The 20,929-nt window shown below is 41.3% G+C and overlaps 1 protein-coding gene across 1 annotated transcript in view; it reads left to right on the forward strand.

Moving 5' to 3' along the window:
• Positions 1–17,542, forward strand: part of LOC121868981 (organic cation transporter protein-like) — a 286,571-nt gene extending 269,029 nt beyond the window's left edge. The window contains exon 13 of the mRNA XM_042370028.1: positions 17,443–17,542. Coding sequence (XP_042225962.1) covers positions 17,443–17,455 — 13 coding nt within the window. The 3' untranslated portion in view covers positions 17,456–17,542. The remainder of the gene's footprint in view (positions 1–17,442) is intronic.
• Positions 17,543–20,929: the final 3,387 nt, after the last annotated feature.

A 20,929-nucleotide genomic window follows, 5' to 3' on the forward strand; every position in this document is an offset into this window, starting at 1 on the left:
GTCCTGAATGGGATCGCAGACATGTTCCCACAACTCACGGAGTTTTGGGACACAAACAAACTATTAGTCGAGTTGGTGAGAATTCCGATCCGTTGTCACCTCACTGCACTGAATGAATATTTCAGTTCGTACTTCACTGATGTTGACACCGATGCCTGTGACTGGGTTCGGGATCCATTTGTTGCCCATTCATCAGAGCGTGGTTTCAGTGGAAAGGCAGAGAAAGAGCGGTTGGAATTCTTGGGTATCATTTAGAATCTAAGTGATACCCAAGAATTTTAATTCTGATATCAATAATGTATTTCCGTGCAATAGAAATTACGAAATACACAAGAACTTGGTAAAAAAATGAAATGCAAATAAAGTTGTCGGTCATTTATTTTAGACAGTCAGACAGACAGACTGACATTGAACATTGATGAAGCAATGATATAAAGTTTGACGAGCTCATATCACTGAGTTGGGTGGTTGAATGGGAATGGTGGTGTAAATAGTGGATTTTTTTTTTCATTGAAACCCTGCGCGCCAATGGCACTTCCTTAAAGAAGCTACACTGGCGGGACACGGTGCACGGCGCTGGTAAAAATATATGTTTTAACCAGACTGGGGAAACATTTTTAGCGCGTGTGAAGATAGTTTTAACGTGTTACCATGGCGGTTTTGGGGGGAAGGAATTTATGAAGGGTTGCCTTCCCTTCCTCCTGTACAATGGTGTGATACAAACGCCTTCGCCTGCCAGGCTGCTGTGAATTACCATTTTTTTTTTATTACTTTATACTCATTCATGGCTGTGGAATTCAATCCTTATAATATTAATAATGACTAAAATAAAAAAATAAATCTATCAAGGGACTAATTCATAACACCTAGAATATTTCATGGCAATGTACAGTCACTCAAAGAAAAAACTATCTTGACTTGGGGAGGGGGGGTGGGTGAAGTCGGGGAATTTTCGAATAAACACTGTTAATCTTGTTGTCTCGGTAGGGTTGTCAAAATCCTTTGTCCGTTCCGTCATATTTTCCCAACACAATTTTGTAGAGATAGTTTTTTGAGTGATTGTACACGGTGACCATAAATCATGTGCCTATTTTTGTCAATATCATAAACATTAAGTTGGTTTTATTATGCTTGTCGAATAATTCATGGGTTTATTTTTTTTTTATTATGATACTAGACTTCCACCAGTGTACACCGTTTATGTCTTGGGGTTAATAAATGAGGTTTTTTGAGGTTCAGAAATTGTATGATCGGTCAGTTATAATCAATTTGACACCCTGCACATTCCTTAACGCTTTCAGTACAGCACCCACAAGGATGCACATGATTATACATCGAGTCATTTTAATGTTCTTTGAAATATATTGTTTACATTGTGATTTTGTACCGTAGACCTTAAGAGGCCACTCACTAGACTTATAAGTTTGTATATTGTGCTTCTACCAAAAATTTCTGAACTCACACAAACACACTCATTAACTCACAGTACATCACCACCAAACCACCATCACTTCTCAATAAGGTCAGACCATACTTATTTCCACACAACACACAAAACTTATCGTTGGAGCTCTTTCCCGCCGCCACCGCTTGACCCTATCAATGTGGGTTGCAAATTACGTTTGCCCTGTAAATGTGTACTCGTATATATTTCCCAGTGTGTATCAGAGCATTATTTCTTGTGCTAAATGAGCAAGATGTAAACCTTATCTTCTACCACTGTGTATATGTGTGTGGGGATTTTTATGATGAAAAGTGTAAACTGCTTTTACAATTTCATTTGAGTATACATAACTAATATTACATCAGTGCGACCATAGAAATAGTGGTTATTTCTGCCAAGGATATATAAACAAGTGATAGGTGTGACAATTCTTGCTCCCAGTGTATTATTCTGATGTGTGGATTGTCGCCCACAGGGGGGGTGGCCTTCACTTCCACGTGCGCGCGTATGCCCCTACTACCCGGACACAGCATTCCAGCCTGTCACCTTTCTGCCCTTTACTCATAAGATCTAGTTTCTTCTTATGTATGGGACCAAAGCAGATGTCGGAGGCGGATATAACTGTCGCCCAAGGTGCAGAACACTATGCCGGGTAACAAACATTGTTGCGTCTTTGCTAGCCAGTACCAAAATTGCATTAGTTGTGAGTGTGCGAGAAACAACCGACCATGTGTGGTTTGCAGAAAGGGAAACAATTGTCGAAGCCCACAAGGCAGGGAGCCGACACAGGAGGCCACAGTGGATATCCCGGGGACCCAACCGCCCGATGATATCCTAAATGATAGCGGTGAGTCTACTCAAAATGAAAATGTAGTCCTAATAAACGCTGCTCCGATAGTAGCAGATGTCCACGAGGTGAATGAGAGACAGCCACCACAGTGGAATGGCATGCAGATGGAAAATGCGGACATATGGGTAAAAGAAACTTACTCAGAAATTGGGAGGTGGTCGGCAGCTAACCTGTTTGAACCACCCAAGTGTGTGGCCACCAAAGAAATGATTCGGGAGATGATTCGCCTCATAACTGAGTACACTCAAGACTGCTTCCTTGCTGCCCCTTTAGCTCTTCAAATACTGGCAATATTACCACATCTATTCTGTCAGAGGACACACACAAAGACTAAGCACAAAGAAAATGCGGCAGCAATGAGGAGAAGATTGACAATGTGGCAGAATGGGGCCCTTGATGATCTCCTATGTGAAGCAAGAACAATCCAGGAGAGACTAAAACTTACAGGAGACGGAAAGCAAAACACCGATGACGTTGCAAGAAAGTTTGGAAACAAAATACGCGTGGGAAAAGTGTCTTTGGCGGTAAGATCACTCATAGAGGAATCCTCCGGCGGGGTTCTGCCAATAAACAGAGAGACATTAAAACAACTGAAAGAAAAACATCCCCTGCAAGTGAAGATGAAGGCATCAGGTTCCAGGGCACTGAAGATTCAGGGAGGTGCAGGCCCTTCAGGTCTGGATGCAAACGGTTGGAGAGTCATCCTCAGCACTAACAAATTTGGCCCCGTAGCAAGTGATCTCTGCACGGCAATTGCCGTCCTTGCAAGAAAGCTGGCATCCTCGTGCTGACAACACCTCCATGCTCTGACAGCCTGCCGCCTCATTCCCCTGGATAAGAATCCAAGATGTAGGCCAATAGGAGTGGGGGAAGCACTGAGGCGGATCATCGGAAAATGCATAATGGAAGTGGTAAAGGATGATGTCAGGGCAGCAGCAGGGAACCTGCAAGTTTGTGCTGCCCACCAGGCTGGTGGGAAAGCTGCCATTCACGCCATGAGAACGATTTTTGAGCAGTGTGATTGTGAGGCCGTTCTCCTATTGGACGTTTCAAACGCATTCAACATACTTAACCGCAAGGCCGCATTGCACAACATCAAGATGAAGTGTCCAAGCTTTGCAATGTATGTTGAAAACTGCAATAGGAGTCCATCAGACCTTTATATAGTAAATAACAAGGCTCTAAGAGGGGATACCATCATACAGTCAACAGAGGGAACAACGCAGGGGGGCCCTGTTGCAATGGCAATGTTCGCAATAGGCATATCCGTGCTCTAACACACAATAAAATTTGAAACAACTGGGGTCAAGCAAGTGGAGTACGCTGATGACCTTACAGGAGCAGGAAAAATGGAGGACATCAAAAAGTGGTGGGACTTGGTAACATCACGAGGCCCACAAATAGGGTACCACCCAAACGCCAGCAAGTCTTTCCTCATTGTGAAGCCAGAACATAATGAACGGGCAATGGAGGTGTTCGGTGGATGTGAGGTCAAAACAACAAAGGATGGCCAAAGACACCTAGCGCAGTAATTGGCACGATGGACTTCAAGACCGAGTACGTAACAGGAAAGGTGAATGAATGGGCTAGGGAAATCCAAGCTCTAGCTGAGATTGCTAACACAGAGCCACATGCAGCTTTTGCGGCATTTACCCATGGAGTCAAGCATCGCTGGAACTACCTGATGCGCACTATCCCTGATATCGGACTCCTCCTCCACCCTCTGGAAGAAACTATCAGCGTCAATTTCATTCCCAAATTAGTGAGACACCCTCACTTAACCCCAGAAAGATCACCGAGACTGGGAGGAATGGGACTGACCAATCCAGAGGAGATTGCTGCCACCGAACATCAAAACTCAGTTAAGCTCACGGCAACCCTCACGGACCATATAATAGCTCAGAACGCAACAGGTGAGGTGGATACCAGTGCAGTAAACAAGATTCAAAGGTCCATTACGACAGAACGACAGCACGGCCAACGTGATAAGTTACAGCAACTGTTGCTGCAAGTACCAGAGAATTTGAAGAAAAAAAGTAGTTATAGCGCAGGAGGTGGGCGCCTCGAACTGGTTAACTATGTTACCGATAAGGGCAAATGGTTTCAGTCTGAATAAACAAGAATTTACAGATGCCAATGCTCTAAGGCATGGTAGGCCAGTAGAAGGTTTGCCCTCCCAATGCGTGTGTGGCTCTTCCTATGACGTCGATCATGCCATGGTGTGCAAGAAAGGGGGCTTCATATGCATGAGGCATGACGAAGTAAGGGATCTCACAGCAAATATGTTAAAGGAAATCTGCCGTGATGTCATGGTAGAACCGACCCTCCTTCCACTGGACAGTGAGATCTTCCAACATAGGACTTAAACACATCCAACGAAGCCCGTGTTGACGTCAGTGCTCGAGGATTCTGGACGCGGGCAAGCCTTCCTCGACATCAGAATTTTTTATCCCATGGCAGCATGTCACCGTAACTTAGCTCTCAATGCTACACACAGGAGGAATGAGAACGACAAGATAAGGGGATACGGGGAGAGAATTCAGAACGTTGATCAAGGCAGCTTTACTCCTCTAGTGTTCATAGCCTCTGGTGGGATGGGACCAAGTGCAAGATGCTTCTGCGCCAGACTCGCGGAGGTGATATCCGAACAGAAGCAGCAGCCCAGAAGTTATGTTACAGCCTGGATGAGAAGTCAACTGTCCTTCTCTCTCCTTCGGTCGGCTTTGCTCTGCCTTAGGGGAACAAGAGCATCGGCCTCAAAACCAACAAAAGTTGCAGATATTGACTATGAGGCTCCAGTCACTGAATGCCGCATAGAACTGCGGCTCAACTAACTCAACACAGCTAGGATAGCTACTTATGTATTATGATATTTAATATTAAGGTAATAAAATGGTGGCAAAAGAATGGCTATTGGGAAGGCTAGAGGCCATTTAAAAAAAAAAATTATAATAGGTACTCAGTGTAATGCATGATGTAAAATATGAGGGTAAAACAGCTGGTAGATACTAATAATAATAATAATAATAAACGGTTTATTAATAGAGTTGCAGCCGGTGGCTGAAAATATACAGACTTACGTTTAATTTAGACATAATGATATAATATGCATTGAATACATTTACAGGGCTGTGCAGTACATAAATCAGGAGTTGTTTATTATTTTAACAATAGATGGGATGGTGCTGTTCTTATATCTATCGGTGCGGGCTCTTATGGGCTGAATTTTGTTGTAGTGGCGGACTGCGCGAGTTGGGTGGGGGGCTGCAGGTGGCAGGAGGTGGCGATGGCGAGGGTGGTGCAGTAGTCCACGGCCAAACCTTTCCAGTGCTTGGTGGTGGAGGTCACTAAGGGATGGCATTTCCAGGGCGGAGAGAGCGTTGGTGTAGCTGGAGTATTCTGCGCCAAGCATGATTCTGCAGGCCCTTTTCTGTACCTTCTCTAGCTGACGTTGTTGGGTGGAGTTGAGAGAAGACGACCAGGCTGGTGACGCATACGTTAGTTTGGGGAGAATAAAGGCGTTGTAGGTGGTCCTCAGCTCTGGCGTGGGTGTCCCAAGTGACCTAAGTCTTCGTAGCATGTAGAGAAGGTGCGAGGCTGCCTTGACTGTGTTATTTACATGGGCCTTCCAGTCAAGTTTGTTGTCTATAGTTACACCCAGGAGTTTAGCAGACTGCACCAGCTGGAGAGGATGGGCACCCACTGTGACTGCTGGGGCTTGCACTGGAGTGGTGGCGGTATTGATGTGCATGACTACGGTTTTGGTGTGGTTGATGATGACCTTGTTCTCCGTAGTCCATGCCTGTAGCCTGTCCAGGGTGCCTTGGAGCGATGAGTAGTCTGGTGCGGTGTTGTCCACTGAAACCCCCACAGTGCAGTCATCCACGTACTTCCACCTGTGAGGAGTGTCCGATAGAGCGTCGTTGATCAGGATGAGGAAGCACAGTGGTCCCAACTTTGTCCCCTGGGGAACACCGCAGGTGAGGCGTTGGAATGTAGAGACCAAGCTCTGATACCTCACTGCTTGGCGACGTCCACTCAAGAAATCAGTGAGCCATGAGACCAGGTTGGTGGGCAGCCCTAGTGCGATAGCCTTGTTGATAACAGTGCAGTGATCAACAAGGTCAAAGGCCTTCCTGAAGTCCACAAGGGCAACGGCCAGTGATGTCTTACGTTTCTGCATGCACACACATATACTGTGTATATGTGTGTGCGTGTGTGTGCACAGGGTAGTGTAATGCGTCTAGTATGGCACCATTATGTTAGTGTTAAGGTACAAGTACTGCTTGCTTCTTCTCGCTTTCAGCACCGCCGCTGGCTAGCCCTCGTAGCGAACAGGTAGGCAACTTGCATAAGTCTTCGCCTGCCTCTTCACTATCAAGACTCCTGCTATGCCTCCTCGTGGCAACACACGGTAACTGGGAGCCTCGTAGGCCTAGGCTAAACCAGCAGGGGATCTCAGAGCAGCAGTGGGCCCCAGAGGGACGGCTCATAGAGCCATTAGCAAGTGAACACGTCCTGGCGCCTACCAACCACACTCTCGCTGCCTTTCGGATTAACCTTGGTAGATATAAGGTTACAGGGGTAAACTCCAAACGAAAAATCTGCGATGAAGCCCCGCATCAGGCAGACATGCTTACAGAGCTCCAACAAGACCCCAATGGCGGTATAAGCGGAAGAGGTGGCCACCATGGGAACCCAACGACTACACTGGTGGACGAAGATAATGCATGATGGGCATGCTACTAAGGTGAAACCTAACAAACTGGGCTGACAGTCCATTGCAACTATACCTCTCCCAAGTCGTTGCAACACTTGCACCACTGGATCAGGAAAAGTAAAAGACAAGATGTGTGGGTACAGCCTGCACTCCTGCCTCATCACATAAATCAACTCATGCAAAGCCACCATCCAGCTCATCATACTTCCCATCATCATCAAAACCCCTATCCCCCCAAAAATCCTATGTCGAAAGACGAGTGGCGATGGAGACAGACAGAGATGACTGCCAGGAGTCTCTAGTCACATGGGCGGCATATATAAGTGGTCGGTTATGCACTGGGATTAAGGCAACACTGCTATCCGGTCCCATATGTGCGACTGAGCAGCCCTTTCGAGGAACTGCTATGATCACCCCTCATGGGGCCCCTCCTATACCCCTAAACATAGCCTGGCTAAAGAACCAACCTGACTAGACAACAGCACCTAGTAAGGTCACCCTTATACGGTCGAAAACACAATCATAATCACAGATCAAAACAAAAACAGACTATACAACCTCTTATGGTCGCTGCATGGAATATCAGGACCCTTCTGGATACTGGCACTGGCACTGAAAGAAGAAACGCCCTTGTGGCAAAATAACTGGCTATGTATAACATCGACATAGCAACCATTAGTGAGTACCGGCTCCCAGACGACAGTCGACTCACAGGATGGGGGTCTGACTCTACCTTCTTCTGGAACGGTAAGCCTGCTGCGAACAGAAACAGCATTTTTGGAGTTGGCTTTGCCATCCGCCAATACACCCTACATAGGCTAACTAAAATGCCTGTTGGGATCAACGAGCGCCTCATGACGCTCCAAATCCCACTGAATCACTCACGTCATGCCTTCTTCATCAGTGCATATGCCCCAACACTGGATGCAGAGGATGACATCAAGGAGGCCTTTTACACCGACCTTGACAGAGTGCTAACCTCTATCCCTAGAGAAGATAAGGTTGTGCTCCTAGGTGACATCAATGCCAGAGTTGATCTAGGCAAGTGTTATCCCGACGGCATACTCCTCCTCAGCAAGTGTGTTGCACACAATCTCAATATCACCAATACCTTGTTTAGGAAGGCCAACTTGTTTAAGGGTTCATGGCAATAGCTGCAATCCAAACACTGGCATTTCATTGGCTATCTCATTAGCAGAGAAGGAAATCGCTGAAATGTCCTCATCACACGAGCCATGCATAGCTCAGACCACAATAACACTGATCATCGGCTCGTGAGAGCGAAGCTCTCACTTCACATCACCCCAAACCGGCAAAAGCAACAAGCCTCTAGAAGAGATTTAACACTAAGCGACTGGAGGATCTAGCAGTAGCACATGCTTTTAGAGAGCAGCTTACAAGCAATCTCCAGTTTCTTCTGGAGAATATATGGGAAAAGGGGGAAATCCCCCAAGCTCTTAAAGACGCCTCCATCGTCAAAATTTATAAGAACAAGGGAGACCAGGTCAGACTGTGCAACTACCGTGGGATCTTGCTGCTGTCTGTAACTGGCAAGGTTATCGCCTGAGTCCTCCTGAATAGATATCTTCTTGAGGCGGTAAACTTCCTCCCAGAATCTCAGTGTGGCTTTAGACCATCTCGTGACACCACTGGTATGATCTTTGTAGCTTGCCAGATACAGGAAAGTGCAGAGAACAGTGTCGTGACCTGTACATTGCCTTCATCGACTTAACCAAGGCCATCGACTCTGTCAATAAGGAAGTCCTCTAACAGACCCTCAGCGTTTTAGCTGCCCACCAAAATTCATCGCCATTGTAAGGCAACTCTATGATAGCATGAACAGCGGCATCCCTGGTATTTAAGTGAGGAGTCGGTAGCTCTGGCTCTCTTCAGTGATAGTGTTTCGTATGGTGAGAAAAGAGAAATCCTTGAGTCAATGAAGGGAAAGAACGATAAAAAGGAATGTCCAAAGAAGCTGAAAGTGAGAGAAGAGGAAATTCCATCACTGGAGCTTAAAAACCTTGCATCCACAAATACTAACTGCTTCTTTCAAACCACGCTCCTGGATTCTGGATTCGTCTCCAAAGATGCAAGCCAATGGAATATTTTACCACCTTCAGCAGTCTGGTTTAGATATGTTGATGATGTATTATGTCTCTGGCGATGTAATGAGAACCTAAAAGCTTTCCTGCCACAACTTAACAACTTAACTCCCTCGATCAAATTCACTGTGGAATTAGAGCATGACTGTAAATTGCCATTCCTAGACTGTCTGATACACAGAATAAGTAACACTTTAAAGTTCAGTATTTATAGAAAACCTACTAATGTGTGTTCATACATTCATTATTATTCTGCCCACCATAATAGAGTCAAACAGTCAGTATTTTCAACAATGTTTTTACGTGCTTTGAGAATTTGCAGCCCGGAATTCATTGATGAGGAATATAAATATATCTATAATATTGGCTCAAACCTTAAATACCCTAGATCTTTCATAGACAAATGCCTGAACATTACTAAGAAATCTTTTTATAGAACTGATCCCAAGCCCACCCATGACCATAAGAATCTCTTAGTATTACCATTTCAAAAAAATTTCTCTCAAATTCCTTTACAACTAAAAACCTGGAACGTCAATGTGGCATTTAAAAACTCATGCACTGTTAAACAAATGTTAATCAATAACTCCCCTAACAACACAATTGGTTGCATTTATAAAGGTCCTTGCAAGGAATGTAATATGTTTTACTTAGGCCAGACAGGTAAAGATCTTGTAACTAGACTTAAACAACATAAATATAGTGTTAGGACAGGCCAGGAATCCAATGCTCTGTTTGTTCATTTGAGGGATAACAAGCATTGCATTGACTGGGATAATGCCTCCTCAATATTACCTTGTAATTCAATTGACAGGAGGAACATCATAGAATCTAGTCTCATTAAACATACCGAAGCATTCAACATGAATTTGAGTAGTGGCATGTATAAACTGGACAATTTTGTAATTTAGAAGATTTGTAACCAGGTGAGAAGGTTAGGTCACCTTACCCTTTGACCTGACTACCGACCGTTGCGGTGCTATATAAAAATTAGTAGGGTCATTACCTAATACCTGACCATTGTGTACCTGATCTCACCCTCCTCTGTATATATATACCTTGTTTTGTACTTCTCCTTAGTCTGTACTCACCCCTGTCTGTTTGCTAAACATACAAACACCTGACATAAATATAATACCGAAGACGAAAATTAGCTGAAACACAAACATGAGAAAACAGAAGCACTTGGGTTGAGCCCCAAGACCTAGCATTCTACTACTATTTTCCAATTTTCTCGCTTTTCTTCTGCACTATCCACCAACCCCAAGTCCCTCCAAATTCCACCATTATTCTTCAAGTCCAGTTCCCGCACCACCAATCTACGCACCTGCATCAAGATTTCTTCATACTTTACTTCATCCATCGATCGAAGATGTAAATTACAGGAAAGCGCTTGGGAACTTCGTGTTTTCTTCTATCCTTGTGGTTATCAGCATATACCTAGATCATGCGCACCTACAGTGATTTACTTGCATATATATATATATACATATATATATATATATATATATATATATATATATATATATATATATATATATATATATAAATATATATATATATATATATATATATATATATATATATATATATATATATATATATATATATATATATATATATATATATATATATATATATATATATATATATATATATATATATATATATATATATATATATATATAGGTAATGACCCTACTAATCTTTAAATAGCACACAACGGTTGGTGGTCAGGTCAGATGGTAAGGTGACCCGACCTTCTCACCTGGTAACAAATGTTCTTAATTACAAAATTGTCCAGCTTGTACAGGCCATTACTCAAATTCATGTTGAATGCTTCGGTATGTTTAATAAGACTAGATTCTATGATGTTCCTACTATCAATTGAATTACATGGTAATATTGAGGAGGCATTATCCCAGTCAATGCAATGCTTGTTATCCCTCAAATGAACAAACAGAGCATTGGATTCCTGGCCTGTCCTAACACTGTATTTGTGTTGTTTAATTCTAGTTGCAAGATCTTTACCTGTCTGGCCTAGGTAAAACATATTACATTCCTTGCAAGGAACTATATAAATGCAACCAATTGTGTTGTTGGGGGAGTTCTTGATTAACATTTGTTTAACAGTGCATGAGTTTTTAAATGCCGCATTGACGTTCCAGGTTTTTAGTTGTGAAGGAATGTGTGAGAAATTTTTGTGAAATGGTAATATTAAGATGTTCTTATGGTCATGGGTGGGCTTGGGATCAGTTCTATAAAATGTTTTCTTAGTAATGTTTAGGCATTTGTCTATGAAAGATCTAGGGTATTTAAGGTTTGAGCCAATATTATATATATATTTGTATTCCTCATCAATTTCTCACACATTCCTTCACAACTAAAAACCTAGAACGTCAATGTGGCATTTAAAAACTCATGCATCTACAGTGATTTACTTGCATATATATATATATATATATATATATATATATATATATATATATATATATATATATATATATATATATATATATATATATATATATATAAAACAAAGAAGTATGTATGTGTGTGTGTTTGCGTGTGTGTTTGTGTGTGTGTGTCCGCACGAGAATCTCGGAAACTACTTTACCGATCTGTAGTGATGATGGATGATGATGTTATATGTAGTGATGATGGATGGTGTTATATGTAGTAATGATGAATGATGTTATATGTAGTGATGATGGATGATGTTATATATAGTGATGATGGATGTTGTTATATGTAGTGATGATGGGTGGTGTTATATGTAGTGATGATGGATGGAGTTATATGTAGTGATGAAGGATGATGTTATATGTAGTGATGATGGATGATGTTATACGTAGTGATGATGGGTGGTGTTATATGTAGTGATGATTAGACAATAAAATAACAGTTTAATGTTAAAAAAATATACTTTGCTGTACCGTTGTAGTGATAAACATAGTGGAACTTACATACACAGTTAATGAACTATTGATGAAAGAAGAAGTTTTGCAGACTAAACAGTGAGACAATGTGGAGCCTCCCGGAGGGCGGCTCATCCTCTAGTACATATATATATATATATATATATATATATATATATATATATATATATATATATATATATATATATATATATATATATATATATATATATATATATATATATATATATATATATATATATATTGTTACGAGTTAGGGGATTTAGAATATAGTTAAAAATCTACCCAGATCCCAACAGGTAACAACAATAAAAAAACAAAGACAATCGGACTATAAAAGGGTAGACAAAGGATGCGAGTTTTCGTTGTGTATAATAAAGTACCATAAATTCCTTAACAAAATATTCAGCTTATAAATTACCCTTAACCAAACTTAACCTAAACATTAACAGTATATACATATTAATAAAACATAAACCATTTTGAAGCAAGTGGATGTGGGGGAGGCAATACAAGATACAAATACTTAAGTGAGGAGCTGAGATGGCTGACGAGTAAGGCTGAGTATTGTAGAAGACGGTAGGTAGTCACTGCACCGTAGGTTTAGAGGATAGATGATCCTGTGGTCACTTCCCAGAGCCAAGTCCTCTCTCCTCGAATTGGAGCTGACAAAGAAGACTTTGAGGAGGTGACGCAACAACCAGGATATGGAGAAGAGAAACCCCGGAGTGGTAACTAAGACGAGTCATACTCGTGTCTCGTCCCTAGATGGCGTTGCTCGTGGTGCTGGGTAGGTAGATCGGGACAATAGATGGCGTGGTTCGTAGTGCTGGGTGGAGGGGTTCGTAACACACCCCCCCTCCAAAGACCTCCGTAGCGCGGGCGCGAAGGAGGTGATCACCTGGTTGAACAAAGATGGATCAGATTGTTGGGCTGTAATGAGCTCATCCTTACTAATGGTTTTATTGTACAGATCTTCACTGGGTAGGAAGATATTGGAGGTGGTTTTAGATGAAGAGGGCCCATTTCGCACACTCTGTGACCGGGTGACAGCACAAGATGGGAAAAGGTGAGGAATAGTTTCTTCAAGGTCAGTGGTGGAGTTGACAGGTAAGGGAGAGTCGACTGTCTTTATGTTAGGAACCACTAGATCTCCTACCAAGTCATTACCCAATAATAAATGAATGCCGCACACAGGCATTGGGTCTTTCCTAATGGCTATTTGCACTTCCCCAGTAATCAAGGGACATTGGAGGTGCACTTTAGCTAAGGGATAGGAAGAATGGGATGAGAGATCTGAAATTAGAACACTCTCGTTAGTAAATGCGGTAGATATATCAGGAATGACGTTAAACAGGAGGATAGATTGTGCTGCGCCCGTATCACGTAGTATACGAATAGGGAAAGAACGAGACCCCTCTATGATTGAAATTTTTCCCTCATAGGTGAATGAAGAGAAGAGATCCTGATGGGGCCTTTCCACATTGGTGGTTGCTATTGGTTTGGATTTGGGATCCAGGGAACTACTTTTAGCAATTCGACACTTTGGGTGTTTACAAGTCTGGATCGTATGGCCTGGGTTTTTACAGTAAGAACAAGTAAACTTGGTTGCATCAGGAGGGGTAGGTGTGGGACCTTTCGACCTACCACTCACGTCCCCAAGGTTATCATCAGAGGAGGACCTAACATGCCGGAAAGTACCACGTTCCCTACGGCACAGTGACTCCACCAGCAAGGCGTACTCATCAGCCAGCTCAGCCGCACGTCCTAAATTAACCTCTCCACGCTCCTCCACATGCTTCAAGATGTAAAATGGTATCTTGCTCTTCCATTCCTCCAGGACTACCAAGTTTAACAAATCCTGAGGTGGCCATTAAGAAAACCTAGATAACTTAATTAATGGTCAAAAGATAAGATAAGTGGATTACCCTAGAAAATATCACGGCAGTGGATAACCAGAAAGTCCCAGAAACTACCCAAGTTATACCTAGGGAAATTACACTTATAAATATTGTCCTTCTGATAAGATCCTTAGATAAGGATAAGAGACTTGAAAGAGGAAGGGTGTATTACGGCATTTTATATAAAGATCCGGATTAACAACCCTTGAGTAAACAGGAAGTGCGTATTACGGCATTAATATAAAGATCCGGATTAACAACCCTGAGATACTTGAAAGAGGAAGGGCGTATTACGGCATTTATATAAAGATCCGGATTAACAACCCCGAGAGACTTGAAAGAGGAAGGGCGTATTACGGCATTTATATAAAGATCCGGATTAACAACCCCGAGATACTTGAAAGAGGAAGGGCGTATTACGGCATTTATATAAAGATCCGGATTAACAACCCCGAGATACTTTAAAGAGGAAGGGCGTATTACGGCATTTATATAAAGATCCGGATTAACAACCCCGAGATACTTTAAAGAGGAAGGGCGTATTACGGCATTAATATTAAGATCCGGATTAACAACCCTGATAAATGGTATGATTGACCCTGAATGAGATAATGAGAAGAACAATAATTGAGGCTTTATAAATATGGGGTCCTGGTAGAGCAGGGCGTCCCAAGATATCACTTCACCGTAAACTAGTGACTATGGAACAGCCTACTCTGGAGTGAGGGTACGGCATTAAACAGATCCGGATTCTTCCCTACACTCGATAAGGCTTACTACACGACTGCCACGTGTAATAACAGGTAAGCCTTATGACACTTGGAACCTAATAGCCTACGTCTGTCACTCTTACTGTACGATAATACCAATATATGCACACACATATGAAGGAAAACTTTAAACCACCGTAAAGCAATTGTGAACAGAAGTGACTGGGAGGAATAATTAACAATAGTAGTAACAAAGGGAGGAAGGAATATGGTACCCAAAGTCGTGTCCTGTCACGGTCGCCATTTGTTAGAGTTGGGGATTTAGGAGAATATAGTTATCGTCACCAGATCCCCAACACAGCAAGCAAATGGCGACCATGTTAAGCTAAATACCTCCTCTCCCAATCCTGATGATTTAATATATATATATATATATATATATATATATATATATATATATATATATATATATATATATAAAATTACACAAGAAAAAGGGAAACAATGGAGCACCTTAGCTTTCGTTTTTATTCAAGACATCTTCAGAGGCATCTGGATTACAAGGACTGAGAGAGGCTTACTGTATGTACACAGGGTGACCTTACAAAACATGATTTCTTGAATAAAGTCAAAAGCTAAGGTCTTCCATTGTTTCCCTTTTTCCTCTGTGAATTTATCGAGATTTATCTTATCTACGTTTCCATTGTGGATCTACAAAAAATATATATATATATATATATATATATATATATATATATATATATATATATATATATATATATATATATATATATATATATATATATATATATATATACATATATATATATATATATATATATATATATATATATATATATATATACATATATATATATATATATATATATATATATATATATATATATATATGAAAAATCTATACAAAACAAAACAGTAATCATAAAGCTCACAAATAATAATATATGGACAGTTTAGTAAATCACTCTTTAACAGTAAATTCTAAACATGACAATATAATAATTATATATTCACTAAATAGCCAATCAGTGAGATGAAACCTCAATGATTACATTGGATTTCTAGATTGCCTTCAGATAAGACAGAAGAGGAGCAATTATTAGAACATTGTGGTAACATACCCCTTAGCTTACTTATCCTTTATCTGATCTTATTGCATTAGCAGGTACCGTATTAATAAATTATTAATTAACGCACTTTTCCTTTGTGACGGAAAAGTTAGGCTCTACTGTAGTGAGTTCTGGGATTCTAGGCAAATTTCTACAATCTTTCAGATTGCACTATCATTATTCATATAATCAACTACCACTTTATATAACTAAAGGGTGATATCAGTCTCTGGAAACGAGCCTTTGCTATGTCCTTAGATTGGTCAATAATTGATATACTGTATACAAATATTATATATAGCAATATCATATTCTAATATTACCTAAATGAATCCTTAATACATGCAAGGAATTTTTCTTTCCACACTCATGAAGTCATCTGATTTCACAGGGAGGTATACTTAAAAATTCTGAAACCTTAATTAGTTTATTCAAAACAACCATATGTATGCTAAATTGTACAGTACGAATTAAACCTACTTCTATCTAGATATTAACCATTTGCACTCTTTCACTGGAATTTCAAAATAATTTATATACACTCACCATATCAATCCATATTCATATTCTTGGATATGAGATTAGTACGTCAGCGATTGCCACCCATCCAAACTCTATTAACCAAAAAGCAAGACCATCCCGTACACAAAAATGCTTCGCCATCTAACAGACCTAAGACCGTGGAGAGACCATGCATGTTCTCTGTGGAGCATAAGTGTCTGTAATCGGTGGTTATTATTTGGGTGAAACGCCGGACCACTTACTGTCTGTTGTCACCTGACACCAGTGTGGTAAAGGCATACGAGTGAGCAGTGGGTGGCAAGTAGTGTTTGGTGGCCTGAGGGGCTGGTGGGTAGTGAATAGGCATTCTGGTGGAGGGGTGAATTTGATACAAGGCAATGTGGGAGTGTACCATAATGCTGCAACAGCGTGTACCTTCCATACTGCAACACAAAAAAAAAATAATACAACCGCATTACTGCTGACTACAAAGAAGGTACTAGTTAGATCTTTTCAACGAACTGTAAGTCTAAAATAGGTACATTAAGTTTCTAAAACTTACTACTCTTATTGATAACTATTTAGAGATATTCACAGAGGCAAAAACTGTTACAATGGTACTCTTATCAAAATACTGTCTCTTGTCGGAAGGATATTTTATTTTGTAATTTCAAAACATGTAATTATTAAGAAAATATAAACAACTTCGATGACTAATGGTCAGTGTCTAAGGATGAGGGCCTGACAGCTATATCCTTAACTTGTGAAATCCCTGCAGAGGATTCTTAGATATTTTAAATAAAACATTTTGTTTCCCTTCTTGTGAAATATTCTCAGTTATATTTCTCAAAGATTTATTTATTAATCCATCAGATAACTTGTAATATGGTTACCCGTATTTATCTTCACGGAATATTTCAATCTTACCGTTTTATCCCTCATAATATAGATTTCTACTTATTTTCTTGAACTCTTTAATGATATATTGCCTACGCAATAGATGCTGGTCGTAGTTTTAATTAGTTCATTGAATGATAAGACTGTTCAGCATGTGCTTCGATCGCTCACAAATACAGTATATATATTTTTTATTAATTCACCATTGACCTTCAATATGTTTATATCGGATTCCGTTGTACTTGCAGAAATTGGATTTGACTTCCAACGCCGAAGATACGACCCCAGAATCCTGAGCCAAACAGTGTTAGATATAGACTATGTTATGAGTTGGGGATTTAGAATATAGTTAAAAGTCAACCCAGATCCCAACAGGCAACAACAATAAAAAAAAATTAAACAAACAAAGACAATCGGACTATAAAAGGGTAGACAAAGGATGCGAGTTTTTGTTGTGTATAATAAAGTACCATAAATTCCTTAACAAAATATTCAGCTTTCTATAATTTACCCTTAACCATACTTAACCTAAACATACGCAACATTGGCTTAACAGTATATACATATTTGTACAACATACAACAATCTGAAGCAAGTGGAGGTGGGAGGTAACATAAAATACTCAAGTGCAGTGCTGAGGTGTCTGACGAGTAAGGCTGAGTATTGAAGAAGATGGTAAGTAGTCACTGTGCCGTAGGTTTCCAGGATAGGTGATCCTAGTGTGGTCACTTCCCAGAGTGAACTGAACTCTCCTAGATCTGGAGCTGATGAGGAAGACTTGGAGGAGGTGACGCAACAACCAGGATATGGAGAAGGGAAACCCCGGACTGGTGACTAAGACTAGTCATACTCGGGTTTCGTCCCTAGATGGCGTTGCTCGTGGTGCTGGGTAGGTAGATCATGACAATAGATGGCGTGGTTCGTAGTGCTGGGTAGGTAGATCCTGACAATAGATGGCATGGTTCGTAACACACCCCCCCTCCAAAGACCTCCATAGCGCGGGCGCGAAGGAGGTGATCACCTGGTGCGTCTGGAGAGTAGCTGCTGCATTTCCACTGGAGCTCGGGATAAGGAGTCCGCAATCAGGTTGTCCACCCCCTTTATGTGCCGGACTTGTAGATTATAGGGCTGGGTGAGGAGAGCCCAGCGGAGGATTCGCTGATTGGTTCTGGAGAGAAGGCATTTGAGCCTGGATAAGGAGTCTGCAATCAGGCTATAGGGCTGGTGAGGAGAGCCCGAGGATCTGCTGTTGGAGGTCTTGTTGGTTTGGATGAACGAGTGCCATGGTCGGTGAAGACCATTACGCAGTTTGCAAGACTGGTAACATCAACTTATACAACACCAGAGCCAGTGTCGAGAAGCTGGCCCGATGTTTTTTCAAACGGTGAAAGAATATGCCACAGGCAGTAAGAACATCAGTGAATGCTTCCGGTTAGAGCATACCTAATCCGACACCACTCAGCGTCGATTGCAGATGGAAAAAGATAGCCAGGCTTGAGGCAGCTTCTGAGGCGGTGGAAAGACTGCGCACCCCCGGTTCAGATGTAAGGGAACAGCAGAACTGTAAGGTCTGTGAGGGGTCCGGCCACGCTGGAGAAGTACTCGCAGAACCAGACGCGTAGCCGCACATCCCCAGGAAGCGCATGAGTTCTTCCTCGTCCTTGAGTAGAAGGACAAGATGGCTCAACGTTTGCGTCCTTGGGCCCTACCCATGCCCAACGATAGTCCCAGGTAAAGTCACTGAGGCCCGCCAAAAGCAGATTTAGCGTGAATCCAGCCTTGCAGTCATGCAAATATTCCAAACAAGCAACCAGATGTTCGTCCCATGTCCGACACCAACCACCAGGTCATCCAGGTAGGCGAACGTCCCACCTAGGTCCCAAATAGAAGTTGATGGCCCCTGAATGTACACGCCGAGAATAGAAAAGCCAAAAACGCTATAACCAACATTGAAAAAGACCAAATGGAGTTATAATGCCGAGATTAATACTTGCCCCCCCATCCGTGAGTCCAAATTAAATATCCTTCAACAAGTCCACACGTACTGATAAATTTGCACAGCCTATGCTGTCTATTATATCTTCAATCAAAGGTAGGAGTTCGAGACAAGACCTGGTTCACTTACGATAATCGCGCAGAAACGAAAAAAAGCCATCAATGGAATGAGAAAAGGTGAAGTCCCAGAGTACTAGTCCCTCAGCCATGTTTTAAACAAAAACTACCTTTTTACAAAATAATCTCTTTTTTTGTGGATTTAGTCGATAGGCTGATTGCCCACGGGCTGCTACATCATCCGGAGATTAGCAACATCAAGTTTTAAGCATATACAAAAACCCTGGGAGGTCTGATGTGACTTTAGAAATAAAAAGCCGGAGAATTAGGAAGATTTGCTTGGAGGACCCAGAACAGAAAATATCATCCAAGTTAAGTTGAGTGGATGTAGACTGTTAGTAGGGTTTTCTTTAGTAGAGGGAAGTCTAAATTCTCCAATAGGTCCATGCTGTCTCGGCTCCGGCCTGATTAAACCGTGGTGGGCACAGGTTGACGAGTAGCCCGGATGTCTTCCTGACTGCCTGGGAAATGCAAAAAGTTTACAGAGATTAATGTATCAGTTGTAACCTTTTTTCATGATCAGAGTATGGGGAATTATATAGTTGAGAGGAGTATAGTTTCACAGTTATAATCCAGTAAACTAGTTTTTATGGAGAGCCTGAATGGGCAGAAAGAGGAACACTGACACTGAGAAATGATTTTAAATCATTAGGTTGAATTCCCATATTTCTTTTCTCGGACCTTAAGTTTGACTGAGAAATGCAGTTCGACTTGAAGACTGGTCCTTAAAGTGTCAATGTATTGGGGAACTGTTATGAGCTTAATAGATGGAGGCTTCCAAAACCAATGTTATTTTAAGGTCCCCTTATTTACCTCTATGAACGCCGAACGGAGAAACCCAAATGATGACTTTATAAAAGAGTAGTCTTTATGCTTTCATCCCATTCCTTTGTGTTCTATACAGTATTTTTTATATTGATGTGCCAATGTCCAAGCTAAATTCTTCTATCTTCATCACCTGTTTAAAAAAAGATTGCTCGTAAAATTGTTCTGATCGGATTGGACCAGAAATGCCCACCGAAGTGAAAAGGTGCAAAAGATGTTTGGATTACGGTTTTTAAGATATAAGTTTCTAGTAACGGTATCCATAACTTGCGGAATTGATTTCTGATGTCTTGGTAATGCAATCCACAATAATCTTCAAATGGTAGAAAATATCAGATGGGCCAATATGACAAGATTTTAGGTATTTTGACACATCCTTCCTCAAGTCCAGGCCACAATAATAGTGTTGAGGAGCTTTTTAGCCAGGACCCCAAATGTCCTGAAATGTTTCATCATGGGCAAGGGCACCACTTATTCGACTGAGGTGGAATTACCACTTGAGATTTCAGACCACGCTCCAGCCCAGGCCTATAGGCCTCATCAAACCTCTCATGTAGATAATAACATTAAAAAACACGAAGGGTGTTAAAATCTTACCCCAACTGTGATGAAGTTTAGTCAAAAAAGATGATCAGATTGTTGGGCTTAATGAGCCATCCTATCAATTGTCTTATTGTAGAAAATATTGTGGTTTAAAGAGGGCCCATTTTGCATACACCCCAGACCGGTGACAGCACAAGATGCAGATGAGGAATAGTTTTACAAATAGTGGAAAGGACAGGTAAGGAGAGTCGACTG

Source organism: Homarus americanus, unplaced genomic scaffold (assembly GCF_018991925.1).
Source record: "Homarus americanus isolate GMGI-L3 unplaced genomic scaffold, GMGI_Hamer_2.0 scaffold24694, whole genome shotgun sequence".
Classification (NCBI taxonomy): Eukaryota; Metazoa; Arthropoda; class Malacostraca; order Decapoda; family Nephropidae; genus Homarus; species Homarus americanus.